At 23.1% G+C, this 12,594-nt stretch overlaps 2 protein-coding genes across 3 annotated transcripts; one reads left to right on the top strand and one right to left on the bottom strand.

The window, feature by feature from the left end:
• The first annotated feature begins 830 nt into the window (after nt 1-830).
• Nucleotides 831-7,525, top strand: LOC112594259 (ubiquitin thioesterase otubain-like). The gene is made up of 6 exons (XM_025338953.1): nt 831-848; nt 1,753-1,804; nt 5,597-5,649; nt 5,720-6,019; nt 6,088-6,279; nt 7,077-7,525. Exons 1-6 carry the CDS (start codon nt 846-848, stop codon nt 7,275-7,277), a joined length of 801 nt encoding a protein of 266 aa, XP_025194738.1. The 5' UTR covers nt 831-845; the 3' UTR covers nt 7,278-7,525.
• A 3,439-nt stretch (nt 7,526-10,964) lies between these two features.
• On the bottom strand, nt 10,965-12,372 carry LOC112594257 (tRNA (guanine-N(7)-)-methyltransferase). 2 transcript variants are annotated; one of them, XM_025338950.1, is made up of 7 exons: nt 12,308-12,372; nt 11,968-12,173; nt 11,770-11,894; nt 11,522-11,706; nt 11,356-11,469; nt 11,198-11,299; nt 10,965-11,128 (listed from the first exon to the last, which is right to left on the bottom strand). In XM_025338950.1, the coding sequence occupies exons 2-7, from the start codon at nt 12,090-12,092 to the stop codon at nt 11,009-11,011; spliced, it is 771 nt and encodes a 256-aa protein (XP_025194735.1). In that variant the 5' UTR covers nt 12,093-12,173; nt 12,308-12,372; the 3' UTR covers nt 10,965-11,008. The 2 variants fall into 2 exon arrangements, with proteins under 2 accessions (XP_025194735.1, XP_025194734.1); XM_025338949.1 differs by lacking the exon at nt 12,308-12,372 and having other exon boundaries at nt 11,968-12,280.
• Nucleotides 12,373-12,594: the final 222 nt, after the last annotated feature.

Raw genomic sequence — 12,594 nt, 5'->3', positions numbered from 1 at the left:
ACAAAATGAAGGAAATTATGGATTTCAGAATCGAAATATTTAGTTGTGTGTAAAACGATTTAATCCGTAAAATAGGTATGGAATATATGTATATAAATATAGCCAAATAGGTATATAAATAGCACCATCACATGTTTAACGGCACTAAACCCAACACCGAACACGCAATAGCTGTATGTCGGTAGATAGGTATATATTTCTCGACTGTTAACTTATAAGTAATATGTAAAAAATATAGAATTAATGGTGTATATAAAATACCATTATACCATTTATACCAGCACAACGATGCAGCTAAACGATGAGAAATTATGAGTAGGTAGATATAAATCTAGTGCCAAAATATATTTTAAACTCATAGATCGTAGTTTTGAAATTCATTAAAAAAAAACAACACCTAAAGCTTATGTTTATGTATATTTTAAGAATAATCTATTGAACATTCGCTCAAAATGTGTAATATTATTAAACATTTTTATTTTTATTTTGTACAGTAGTCACTATAGTCAATATTCAGTAATACCACAAAATGACAGAATGGATGAGATCCATTTAATTTCATTTATTCTGAGATGATAAATAATAATAGTTAGTTATTTTATCGATAAGATAAGTTACAATATTAAGGTAATTTTCTTTAAAATATTTAATGAATGTTATTAATGTTATTATAATGTAACTTTACCGTTTACTATACAGACTACAGGCATGTTGTATGTATATTTGAACAATATTATCTCGAATTCTTGAAATGCATTATCTGTTAGGTATTACCTCAGAATTCAGATATGTTTAAATGTTTTATATATCTATGGGTATTATATGATTGCTTGATCGTTGGTATTATGGTAATTACTATTTTTAAATTTTACATAAAAATTAAAAATTAATTTTTGTGTAGCTTTTTAGGAATCCATTTCTACATATTTTCTACGATGTAACAAAATAACAATAATCTTATCTGTCAGAGGTTCTTTGCTTTGGTAACACTGTGGCTATCTTTGACGATAGCTTGAAAAAAAAAGGAACATTGATAAGCTGATCTGTCTCTTTTTACTTTTTAGTTTCTTAGCTTCTTACTATTAAATATTAAATATTAATTGCTAATTACTAATTAGTAATCATTACATTTCATTATATTATTTATTTGTAAAAATAAATCCAAGCATTAAGCTAATAGGTTTAGTAGGTATTTACTATTCTTCTATTTAGTCCAAAGTTAAGTTCAAATTAAACTTAACATTATTATAGTTTAGTTATTGATTGGTTATTAATATTAATAATATTTAATAATTGTTTGTTACAATCATTCAATACATTCAATTTAAAAAGTGAGTTCATTAATATTACATTTTAAAAATAGGTATAAATGTATAATATGTTTATTGTTCCAAATAATGCAAAATTTTGACTAACATATACCACTTATTCAATATACAATTCGTTTTTAATATATCTGTGATCTTACTAATTCTATGTTTTTTTGTTTGAATAGTTAAATAAGAAAAAATAATGTGTCTTCAAAAATCCAAATATTTCTTATAGATTATGTTGATTACAAATCATAATTTAAAATAATATATTATTAATCACTACTTTTTAATTTCTTGGTAGGTAACATTTACATGTTGCCCTATAATTTAAAATTCTTCCAGTACTATTATTGTCGAAATTATAAAGTTAACATTCAATATGAGTGCCTAATAAATATTTGAATGATTTGTTTCTACATGTGTATTTTATTTGTTATAGGTTTTTTATAATATGGATAATAACCATGAAACAACTGCAGCTAAATCAGAAGGTAAAGTAAAATGTATTAAGTTGTAGAATTGTTGAGTCTTAATATTTTAAGAGTATTGACTACTTAAAATTGTTAATTATGATAAAGAAATATTTAGATCTTCATGTGCATTAATGTAGTATTATGCTATTATGTTAATGTTGATTAGGTTTTATGTAATTAATATAATAAATTAATAGATTAACTTTTGAAATGACTTAAAAAATTACTATTATTTATTTAAATACTATTTAATTTAAAGTATTCTCATTTCATGTATTTTTTATTTTTTCTATTATAAATTATAGTTTAATTAAATTAAAACTTAGAAGGTAATTAATTTTTTTATTATTGTAATCCTTTTTGTCTCAAAAGTTATGTTCAATATTTATTGATGGTTGTGATCTATGATAACATCCTACCATCAAGGACTAAGGCAACTGTGTCTTTTATCGAAAAATTTAAGGCTTATTAATAAAAATTTTCTTTATCATATTATCAAACATCTACCTAAGTCTTTTAAAATATCTATTTATAGTTAAAAGGAAAATAATTAGTTGTTTAGCAGATATTGTATTCATATTATGTGTTGTCTCCGCTTTAATAATTTACATCATAGCTATTTTGTGTTCACCCGAATTCATTTTATGTTGTTAGCATTGGTATTAATTATTTAATTACTTACTATCAAACTTAAGTGGATGCTTCATCCATATATGTTGTATCCATCTTACAAACATACAAAATAGCAAAAACTGTTTCATGCAAACAAGCAACCAAATTTTCACACTAAAAAAAAAAAAAATATTTTAGACTGTGCAACATTAATTTCAATTTCTTGATATTATTAATACAAAAGAATTTCTTATTGTTTCAAATTTCACTATTCTTATGTTTTTTAAACTTAAATAACTTTATTTTAATTCTAATATTGAAAAAATAAAAATTATGTTGCATTTTTACTATGTTATATGCATGTAAAATGGAAACAACACATACAGGTGAAGTGTCCTCTTAAAGGTAAGAGTATTATCTGGGATATTACATGGGCTTTTATTAATATTTTTATTTTAAAGTAAATTATAGTTATGTAAAGTATTAAGATTTTTAAGCGTTCATAACCCATTTTAAATGCAAAAACTTTATTGGTTAATTGGACCCCATTCTGAATTAATTATAATAAACAAACGTCTACTGTCTACTGTATGTTGCTATTATAAAACCGATCTGGATTTACGGTATTCAACTATGGAATTGTGCCAGTAAGTTTAACATCGATGTAATATAACGCTTACAAGACATCACCTTTTGGACCATCACTGCAGCAGTTTGAAAGAAATAATGCAATTCATCGTGATATGATGCTGCCTATAATAGCAGATGAAATCCAAAGGTTTGCTCGCAAATACGAAACAAAGCTAGATCACTATATCAATGCATTGGCCATCAAATTATTAGACAACTCCAAAGATATCAGACGTCTCAAGCATCTATGACCACATGACTTAGTTTAAGATTTTAGGTTAAGGAAGAAGCCACTTTATTGGAAGCGATTTCATCAACATATAGTATATATCAGGGATGGGTAACTCAAAGTTACTATAGGGCCAATTTTTAGAAATTTAAAATATAGCGGGCCAGAACATAGAAAGCAAAAAAAAAAAAGGTCATTCAAAATATATATTTTGAATAGCATTTATTTTGTTAATAATGAAATAGGACATAGGTTAAAATTGTATACCTATACTAATGCAATTTGAAAATGTAGCGCAGGCCAGATAAAAAAGGCTCGCGGGCCGCCAGTTGCCCACCCCTGGTATATATAATTTATATCTTGTATGTAAAATATATACAATAATTGTTCAATATATTTACTAAGACCTTTGAGTCGTTTAAATAATAAATCATTAAAAAAAATAAAATATGATAAATAACCCACTTAAAAATTTAATATATCAATAAAATCCTTCATAATGCCCTAAACAATATACTTACTTGAAGTTTTATGATAGGTAAATTGACTAATATTAAACATAACAGTATAAAATGAATTTTACTGAACACAAATTTGCTATCTAACTAACATACAATACATGTGTTTATGATGTTTTCTTAATAATATTTATTTGTTATTAATATTATATTATATTGTATATTGTTGGCTTGTTGCTTTACAGTACATAAATTTAAACATTATATTCCTAGAAGCTACAATATTCCTGCCCCCTCTTAAAAAATGTAGTTATACTTCTTAACTTCTGTTTATAATTTTCAATTGATCCTCATTTAATAGGTATATATGAATATATTTTTTTTAAGAAAAATAATTCTGATATTCAAGTAAAAACTATTGGCTTTTTCTTATAAAACTTTTAACTGTTGTATAAAAAGTAAAATAAAAGATTGTTAAGAATGTCATACCCCTTATATTTGCTATGTTGTCTCTGTCTTACACATGGGTTACATAGCAAATTTTCATTTAGCAGTTCCAATTATATGCTGTTAATTTGAATATTTGAATAAATTTATCTATTATTAAACTTAAAGTAAGAATATTATCTATATTCTCTCATTAAATTTTTATGATATTTTAATTATTAAGCTAGTTATGAGTATTTAAAATATTAAAATTTAAGTCTTGATGTTTTTACCTTTAAGTTGGATATTAGGCCAAGTATTCTAATATTTAATCTAAAAAGTAAAAACACAAAATTGGAACTACCAAATGTAAGTTTTGGTATTTTATGCATTAATAAGACAACACATATGAGTATGACGTCCTTTTAAGAAATTAATTCTACAGCAATTTCAAAAATCATACCTAACCTAACCTTGATTTGATTTTATTGGTATAACTTTTTTATTGAAAAAGCTTTATTTACAATCGATACTAAATATGACATGATAACTAAGTGATTTAAATATAATATAAAGTTAGCTTTGCTGGCTTAAGAAAGTGGTGTAACTTGAAAACAAATTGCCATGTAGATACTTAAAATTTGTACTTTATGTTTATATGATCATTTTCTATGCATAATATAATTTTTTAAATATTTTTATTTTTATTAAACTATTTATAGACAACCAAAATTTTCTGTTTTTTTAAGAATCTTGATAAATGATTATTGGCAGAATAAAAATGTTTAAAATTTGCATTCTAGTGTTCTCATAAGTCATTAATTTACCAATTAAGAGATATCAAAAATCTCTCGGAAAAAATGTATTTTTTAAGTATTTTAATTTAAAATATTAACAAAATTCTTAAAATCTTACTTTTATGTCTATAATTTAAAAATTGATTACGATGTTATTTTTATGATCATTTGATGTTTAAATGTCATGACATTCATATTTTGGTGTAATTAAAAAACAAAAAATTATAGATACTTAAAATTTATGTGTATATAATCATTTTTTAAACATGATAACATTTTAATATTTTTTTTTAGTTCTTTAAATATGGATAAAAATATTTTTGATTAATCAAAAAACTTAAAAATTTAATTCAAGATCCTAAAAAAGTTATTTTTACATGTAAATTAAATTAAAATATGTAAGCATTTAAAAATCAAATTTTGTTAATATCTTAAAAATGTATAGAATGTGCAATTTTTATAGCTGAAGTATGAACATTTACTATTAAGTTTTTCATAAGTAGTTCATAGTTAAATTCAAATTTAACACATTCATCATAATATTACACTCTACACTTACTATTCAGCAAAGCCCACTTTTTTTTAATATTTTCAAACTTTTTGTCCTGTATTAAAAAATATGAGTTTGTATATTTTATGTTTGTTTTTATATTTTAAGGTCTGGAACAAGATGAATTAATAATTCAACAACACCGAGAAATTGAAAAAGAGGTCGATAAATTGTTATCTTTTGTATGTTATTATTATAAAATATGTATTAATTTTACAATTTTAATTATAGATTTCTGATTCTATATTGTTGATTGGTGAAAAAGAAGAATTAACATCACTTGAAACTGAATACATAAATGATCCCGTATACTTAACTAAAATTCAAGATTTAAATAAAAAGTACAAATGTATGAGACGTGCAAGGCCAGATGGTAACTGCTTCTTTAGATCATTTGCTTTTGCATATTTTGAATATTTGATAGATCATAATGAAGAATATAAGCATTTTAAAGAACGTGCACTAAAAAGTAAAGATGAATTGATCTCTTGTGGTTTTACTCAATTCACATTAGAAGATTTTCATGATACAGTAAATTTGTATTCACTTTTTTTTTGTTAGATATCAATCTTAACTAAAATTTTTTTTTTTAATCTTAGTTTATGGAAGTGGTCAATTTAATTGGTGAAGGTCAACATGAAAAATTATACGATACTTTCAATATGCAAGGTTACTCAGACTATGTGGTGGTGTATCTTCGTTTAATAACCTCAGGGCAATTGCAAAAAGATGCTGAGTTTTATAAACATTTTATTGAGGGGGATCGGACTGTTGTAGAGTTTTGTCACCAGGTAAAATTATGTTATAAGTTATAACTTTCTTCTTTGCTTGAATTAGAAAAAAAAATATCTACATTTTTAAATAAATATTTTTAATTTATTGTGTGATAAGTAGAGACCGGAATAATATTTTCTTAAAATAGCCAAAATAAAATGTTAATATTGTCCTAAAAAATATATAATCTAATTGATACATAAAGGTCATTAATTATGATATAATTCTATATGTTTACTGAAATATTTTTATTTTTTATTTATTTAAATCATCAATACCTTATAATTTAGTTTTAAAAAAATTTAAAATTAAGATTTTTTAACTTACTCCATATTGTTATTCCATTTATAGTTATCTCAATAATAACAGACTAAAAACTTATTAAATATTATTATTTATTTATAATTTTCATCCCTACAACATAAAATTAATCAATGTATTCTTTAATATTCTTTTTTATATGAAATATTCTTTTATCTTAAAATATTCTTAAATATGTAAAAATAACTTTTGCTATGAATTATACGATTCATATTTTTTATAGATTTTAAACTGAAATTTGACTGCATAGACTCAAAAAAAATTTGCAAAAGAATATTATTCCAACGTCTAGTGATAAGTAATAATAAGAACGAAACACAAGTTCTAATTGTCCAATTTTTAGTATTCTACTTTAAATAAAACTATAAGGTTTATGTTGAAGTATTTTCAAAAAAAATTAGTAATCTGTTCTATTTTTTTTTTTAAATCAAGCACTATTGTATCTTGAGTAATAATTTAAACCAACTATATTATAATTTATTATATTATTCAGGAAGTAGAACCGATGTTCAAAGAAAGTGATCATATTCATATTATAGCATTGAGTACAGCATTAAATGTTGGAGTTCGAGTAAGATACATGGATAGAGGTGAATCGTCTGAAGCTATTGCTCATGATTTTCCTGAAGGATCTCCAGTCTGTGTTCATCTTCTCTATAGGCCTGGCCATTATGATATATTATACAGTAGATAAAGTCAAATGTGATGAAATATGAAATTATTTAATTAATACAATCAAAGTTAACATCATTACATAAAAGGTTGTTTTATTTAAATATATATATTTTTAAACAAATTGATAGTTCCATATCTAAATTACAATAATTTATCGAATAATCAAGTATCTTAAACTTAATTAAACATTTAATAGTTTTTAAATAAAATAATTGTACACTCACACTCTAAATTTACTTGTTCACAAATTATACGTTTTTATGTTTTAACAGTGTCTTAAAAGCATATGAATTGTGGTTTCTAATGTTTCTTGGTGATTGTGCAATAATAATATGTTCTTTAATTTTGTATAATAATTTTGAAAAAAGAGTTAACTTTATTGAAATAGTAATTATATCAGACAATTAAACCTTAATGAGCATAAAAGTTACATAATATTAATCAAAAGTTAAAATAAATAATTTATAGAATACAATTATTATACTCTTTAAGACATGGCACTTCTTATTTTATTCATTAAATGATAAATAAGTCAATTTGAAAATATTTAAATTTATCATTTGTCATATTAAAGTTTTAGAATAATATTTGAGACAGTTAAGTTTAATACACTTATTTGTTATAGTAAGTGCGTTGTATAACATATTGAATAAAGAATAAAGACTATTGTAACTAATATCTACTTAATTCAAAAATAATTTTTTTTATGTTTGTTTAAATATTTTAATTTTATTATTCTGTAAATGATATAACAACCAGAACAAAGCCATTATTGGCTAAGTATATTGTTATTTTTTAGAACTTAAATTAAAAAAAAAAAAAAAAAAATACAGAAAATCTACACAGAAAATATTGCAAATAATTACTTAAAGATCCTTATTTAGGTTATGTAAATAAATTGTGTGTTTGGTTTCATTGGAAATTTCTAAAGCAAGCACTGATTATATCATGTTTAAACTTATATTTTTTATCATTCAGTATTTTGGTAATTTAGACATTTTTTTAAATGTCATGTCAGACAGCACAAATTAAATATTTCTAGCTTAACATATTATTTTCTTTTTTAGTATAAATATTTTAGATTCATTTTTAGATATTCATTTTTTTTTTTTAATGTGGTAAAATGCTATTCAATTTTAGCTTTTTTTAATTAAATTTTCTTTAACAAACTTCCTTATTGTACATTTAAAATTAGATTATATATTATTATTTATATTCAGTTGTTTTTTTGATCTCATAACAACCTAGAGTTTAAAATTGATATTAAGAATCTTGAATTACAGTTTCAATATAATTAAACATATTAAAGTACAAGCAATAATTTACATTTAATTTAGTTCACTGTAAATATAAACTTAGAATTTTTTTTATGTTGTGACATTTGAGTTAAAATAGGTACTATTATAGCTATATTTATATTATTATTTATCAATAAATAGGCAAGTATTTTTTACCTTATACATATATAATATTTTGCAAGACAATAAGTTTGTGATGATTGTATAAATAAATTAGTTATATTAATTACAATTCATTAATATGTCTATTGATTAATTGAATCAATATGTTTCATATTTGATGCTATAATACAAATTTATTTTAATCATACACTTATTGAATTATTTTTGTTATTCTTTGAAATTATCATTTTTATAAGGATGATTTAATAAAAATGTATAATGTATGAAGATGGTATTGTTTAAATTTTAAACAAATAAAAGGGAATGCTAGTGGTACTTTTTACATATTAGTACTTTAAGTTAAGTATGCATTTGTGTTTCAATGTGGTATGCTAATTTATAAAATATAGAATTTTGTTTGATGCTATGTAGTATAATATAATCAATTGGTAATATTTAAAAAGTATATAAACAGAATAGCTAACATATTACTAATAAGATTTAATAAACAAATAATTAAATATTTACTAAATTTTCTATTAGCAGTTGATTGATCACATAATAATAATAAAAATAGTACATGGTTTTTACTTTCCTATAGAAATGCTCCACAAACTAAAAAAAAATCCATTAATCTCTTTGTCAGTCTGACTTTCTTTCCATATTGATGTCATGCAGGTTATTTTAAAATAATCACATTTATGTGAAGAATAAAGATTACTTATATTTACGAGGACCAATTGTACTTTTACATTTATTTCCATAAAGTTTCTTTTCTCTTATAAGTTCTTTTTATTAATTTAAATTCATTCTTAATAAATAAAATAAAATAATAATCTTTATTCTTTCTCCTTATTTGCATTAATTGCTTAGAAAACATACTTGTGAGTATAAGTCATAATTATTTCTTCAAAATGAAACTATTAATCTTCATCAGCCATCTTGTTAGTGATTTATTCTATTCTGTATCATTGTTTATATTTATTTAATACACTTTAATAATGTATTGAATATCTCAATATCATTACAATGAAATGCTATTAAAATTACACGGGTAGATAGGTAGTATTATCATTTATTGAACTCTTTTTGTTTTTTGTTTTTTTTTTTTTTATCGTACTTAAATGAACAATACTTTAAACAGTAGTAGGAATTAAGAAAATAAGGAATAAAAATACAACACATGTGCATTCAACCCTTAGCTCTTCTCCTTCTTTATTTTAATTTTTATATTATTGTTTCTTATTCATCTATATTACAGTAATGCCCAAACTTCTGTTTATAGTTTTGTATATAAAAGCACTAATAAGTCTTATAATTAATAAATCAAAATTATCTATATTATTTTCAATGAGAAAAATATGGACAAGTAGGTACTGCTCTGCTGTACAATAAGTGACGAGTGGTTTGTGATATTGCTATTAAATTTATTTATTTTACTGTTAGTGACATACATAGTATGTTAAATTAATTGTTGAAAAAATTATTGCATTTAAATTGTGATTCTAAAACATAATGAACATAAAAACCTTATATCCTCACAAATAATGTTTTAGAACTATCACAAATAATTAATTTGTTATTTATTATTTAAATATGCATTTTTTGTCAAAACTTCAAACACATAAAAAAAAATTTTGTTTGAATTTTTAAAATTTTTATGCTGATATAAGAAAAACTTTTCAAATCAATGATAGTATCAGTATGAATTACTTATGATGAATTTTAAAATAAATGTTCATATCTAAGCATAAAAAATTGTAGTATATAAACTTTAAACTTCAAAATAATTTCATGATTTTGATAAAATTTAAATACAAATGTTAGCTAAAATAAATTATATTTATACATTTTAAGTAAAAAAACAACTTATGTTGGATCTTATATCAAACTTTCGAGCTAAATAATTTTCTATTATTTATATTTATGAAAATAAAACTGAAATAATAGAAAATTTTAAATGATTATAAATGACAGAGTCAAAATATTTTGAAAATTTTCTTGTATTTAAAATTTATCTTAAATTAATAACTCATATCTTTTTTTCTATTATATTATAACATCAATTATTGGTTGATCAAAAAATAATTAATTTTTAATTTTTAATGCAAATATACTTTGCATAAAAAAAAGTAGTCGTAACAAAATTTGTGTGTTCACGATTATGTATTTATTCGTGTTTAAAATAAATCTCAATAGCAAACTCAGACACATGGCTATGGCTTGACATTACTATTCAGCAAATGTACAGTTGAAACTGCATTTTCAAGAAAATTATACTAGCAAGTTAAATATTAAGAAATTTGTTTATCCTTTAAAAAAATATATATTTGTTAAATGATATTATACACTATAAATCTGGATCCTTAATTCTCATAAAAACTGCTAAAAACTTGTCTCCATTATTTCTTGTCACTTTTTTTCCTTCTTCTGAACTCTCATATAGCTTATCAACAACAGGATCATCTTTCTGCAAACAAAAGTTTATAAAATAGTTATATATATTTACGACTTACAAGTTTAATTTATATAGAATTACCAAATAGTCATCTTCTACACGTTTAAATAAACCATGTTCAGAGAAATGCTTAACCATCCATTCATGCAAATCTTTTACATCAGTAACTGTATACACTAGTGCCTAAAAAAAAAGAGTTTAAACAAGACCATTCAAGTAAACTATTGATAAGTTCATACCTCTTCAGCTAACACATAAGCGTACTCAGACAATGTAGTGTCATTGATGATTCTCCACTTGTGTTTAGATTTTTTGAAATGGGGGTCTGGGTAAAGAAAAAACATCTTTTTTATCTAAAAAAAAATATTTTAGTACCACTTTAATCAAGTATTTTAAATAACTCACTTGGCCTTTTTTGAAAAAATTTGGCAAGTATTTGATTGCATTTGTTCTTATACATGCTATATTATTAAAACAATCGGGTTGATTGGCCCTAAGTGCTTTGATCCTCTCAATTACATATTGAGACACTTTTACTCTTATCTCCATTCCAAGAATTAAAGAATCCGTAAACATGGGAGACAAAGTAACTAAAATATTATTTAACATAAATTGAATGAATGGTTAAATTAATCAAACTGATAGGTACTTACCTAAGAGACCACCATAACCACATCCAATGTCCAACATTTCGACACGCTTGTTATAAATGTTGGATTTTTCATTTGTTATATCTGGGTATAGTGTTGACCAATCGTAAGCCTCTGGACAACTGGGGCTGTAAAAAAGAAACATTATTTATTATTACTGTAATAATTATATTTCTATTTGAAAAATAGAATTATATTTACTAATCAAAATCGTGATCGGCAATAGGATTTGAATGTGCTCTTTGTCTGTAGTATTTTTTTTGAGGCAAAGATAACTCTTGTTTTTCCGTCTCGTCTTCGTTTAATGGTCGTTTTGTTTTCTCCATAGTTTTAATGAAATTTTCTCCAAATTAATAATAGTATAGAAGTTTGAACTTATACTTTAATTCAAACATAGGTATATGTATCTATAGAATAAAATAAAATAACATCATAAAGAAAAAATATATATTTTGTAAGATTATAACTTTGCTAACTAATCAACTACAATACAAATTTATCTTAGTTGTTATAAACTATTATAATATGATACAATTATTACATTATTTAAAACACATAAATCGGTAAGGTTTAGGGTTTAAAGTTTTTAAACATTAATTCGTTCTGTAGTTTGAAAAACAACGTGTTTACGTGTATGATAGTGTGAAGTTAGGCAACCAGTAACCACCGTATGTATGACCAAAGCTATAACACGGTTGTTTGATTTTCGTGATAAGAAACCTTGAATAGATAATATTATATTTAAACCTTGGTATGCAGGATATGCTTAGTTGTATAATGTATATTGTTCTGTGGTTGTATGCAATACATGTCAGGCGTCAATTATTT

The sequence above is a fragment of the Melanaphis sacchari genome, unplaced genomic scaffold (assembly GCF_002803265.2).
Source record: "Melanaphis sacchari strain LSU unplaced genomic scaffold, SCAv2.0 Contig225_pilon_pilon, whole genome shotgun sequence".
Classification (NCBI taxonomy): Eukaryota; Metazoa; Arthropoda; class Insecta; order Hemiptera; family Aphididae; genus Melanaphis; species Melanaphis sacchari.
This window is presented reverse-complemented; position numbering and strand designations above follow the sequence as displayed.

Excerpts from the sequence above, each read along its gene's own strand:
- LOC112594257 (XM_025338950.1), bottom strand. The coding sequence starts at position 12,092 with ATGGAGAAAACAAAACGACCATTAAACGAAGACGAGACGGAAAAACAA. Across the intron at positions 11,707-11,769 it reads TGGTTATGGTGGTCTCTTAG|TTACTTTGTCTCCCATGTTT; the intron begins GTAAGTACCTAT and ends ATAATATTTTAG. Across the intron at positions 11,300-11,355 it reads CTTATGTGTTAGCTGAAGAG|GCACTAGTGTATACAGTTAC; the intron begins GTATGAACTTAT and ends CTTTTTTTTTAG.
- LOC112594259 (XM_025338953.1), top strand. Across the intron at positions 1,805-5,596 it reads AACTGCAGCTAAATCAGAAG|GTCTGGAACAAGATGAATTA; the intron begins GTAAAGTAAAAT and ends TTATATTTTAAG. Across the intron at positions 6,020-6,087 it reads TAGAAGATTTTCATGATACA|TTTATGGAAGTGGTCAATTT; the intron begins GTAAATTTGTAT and ends TTTTAATCTTAG.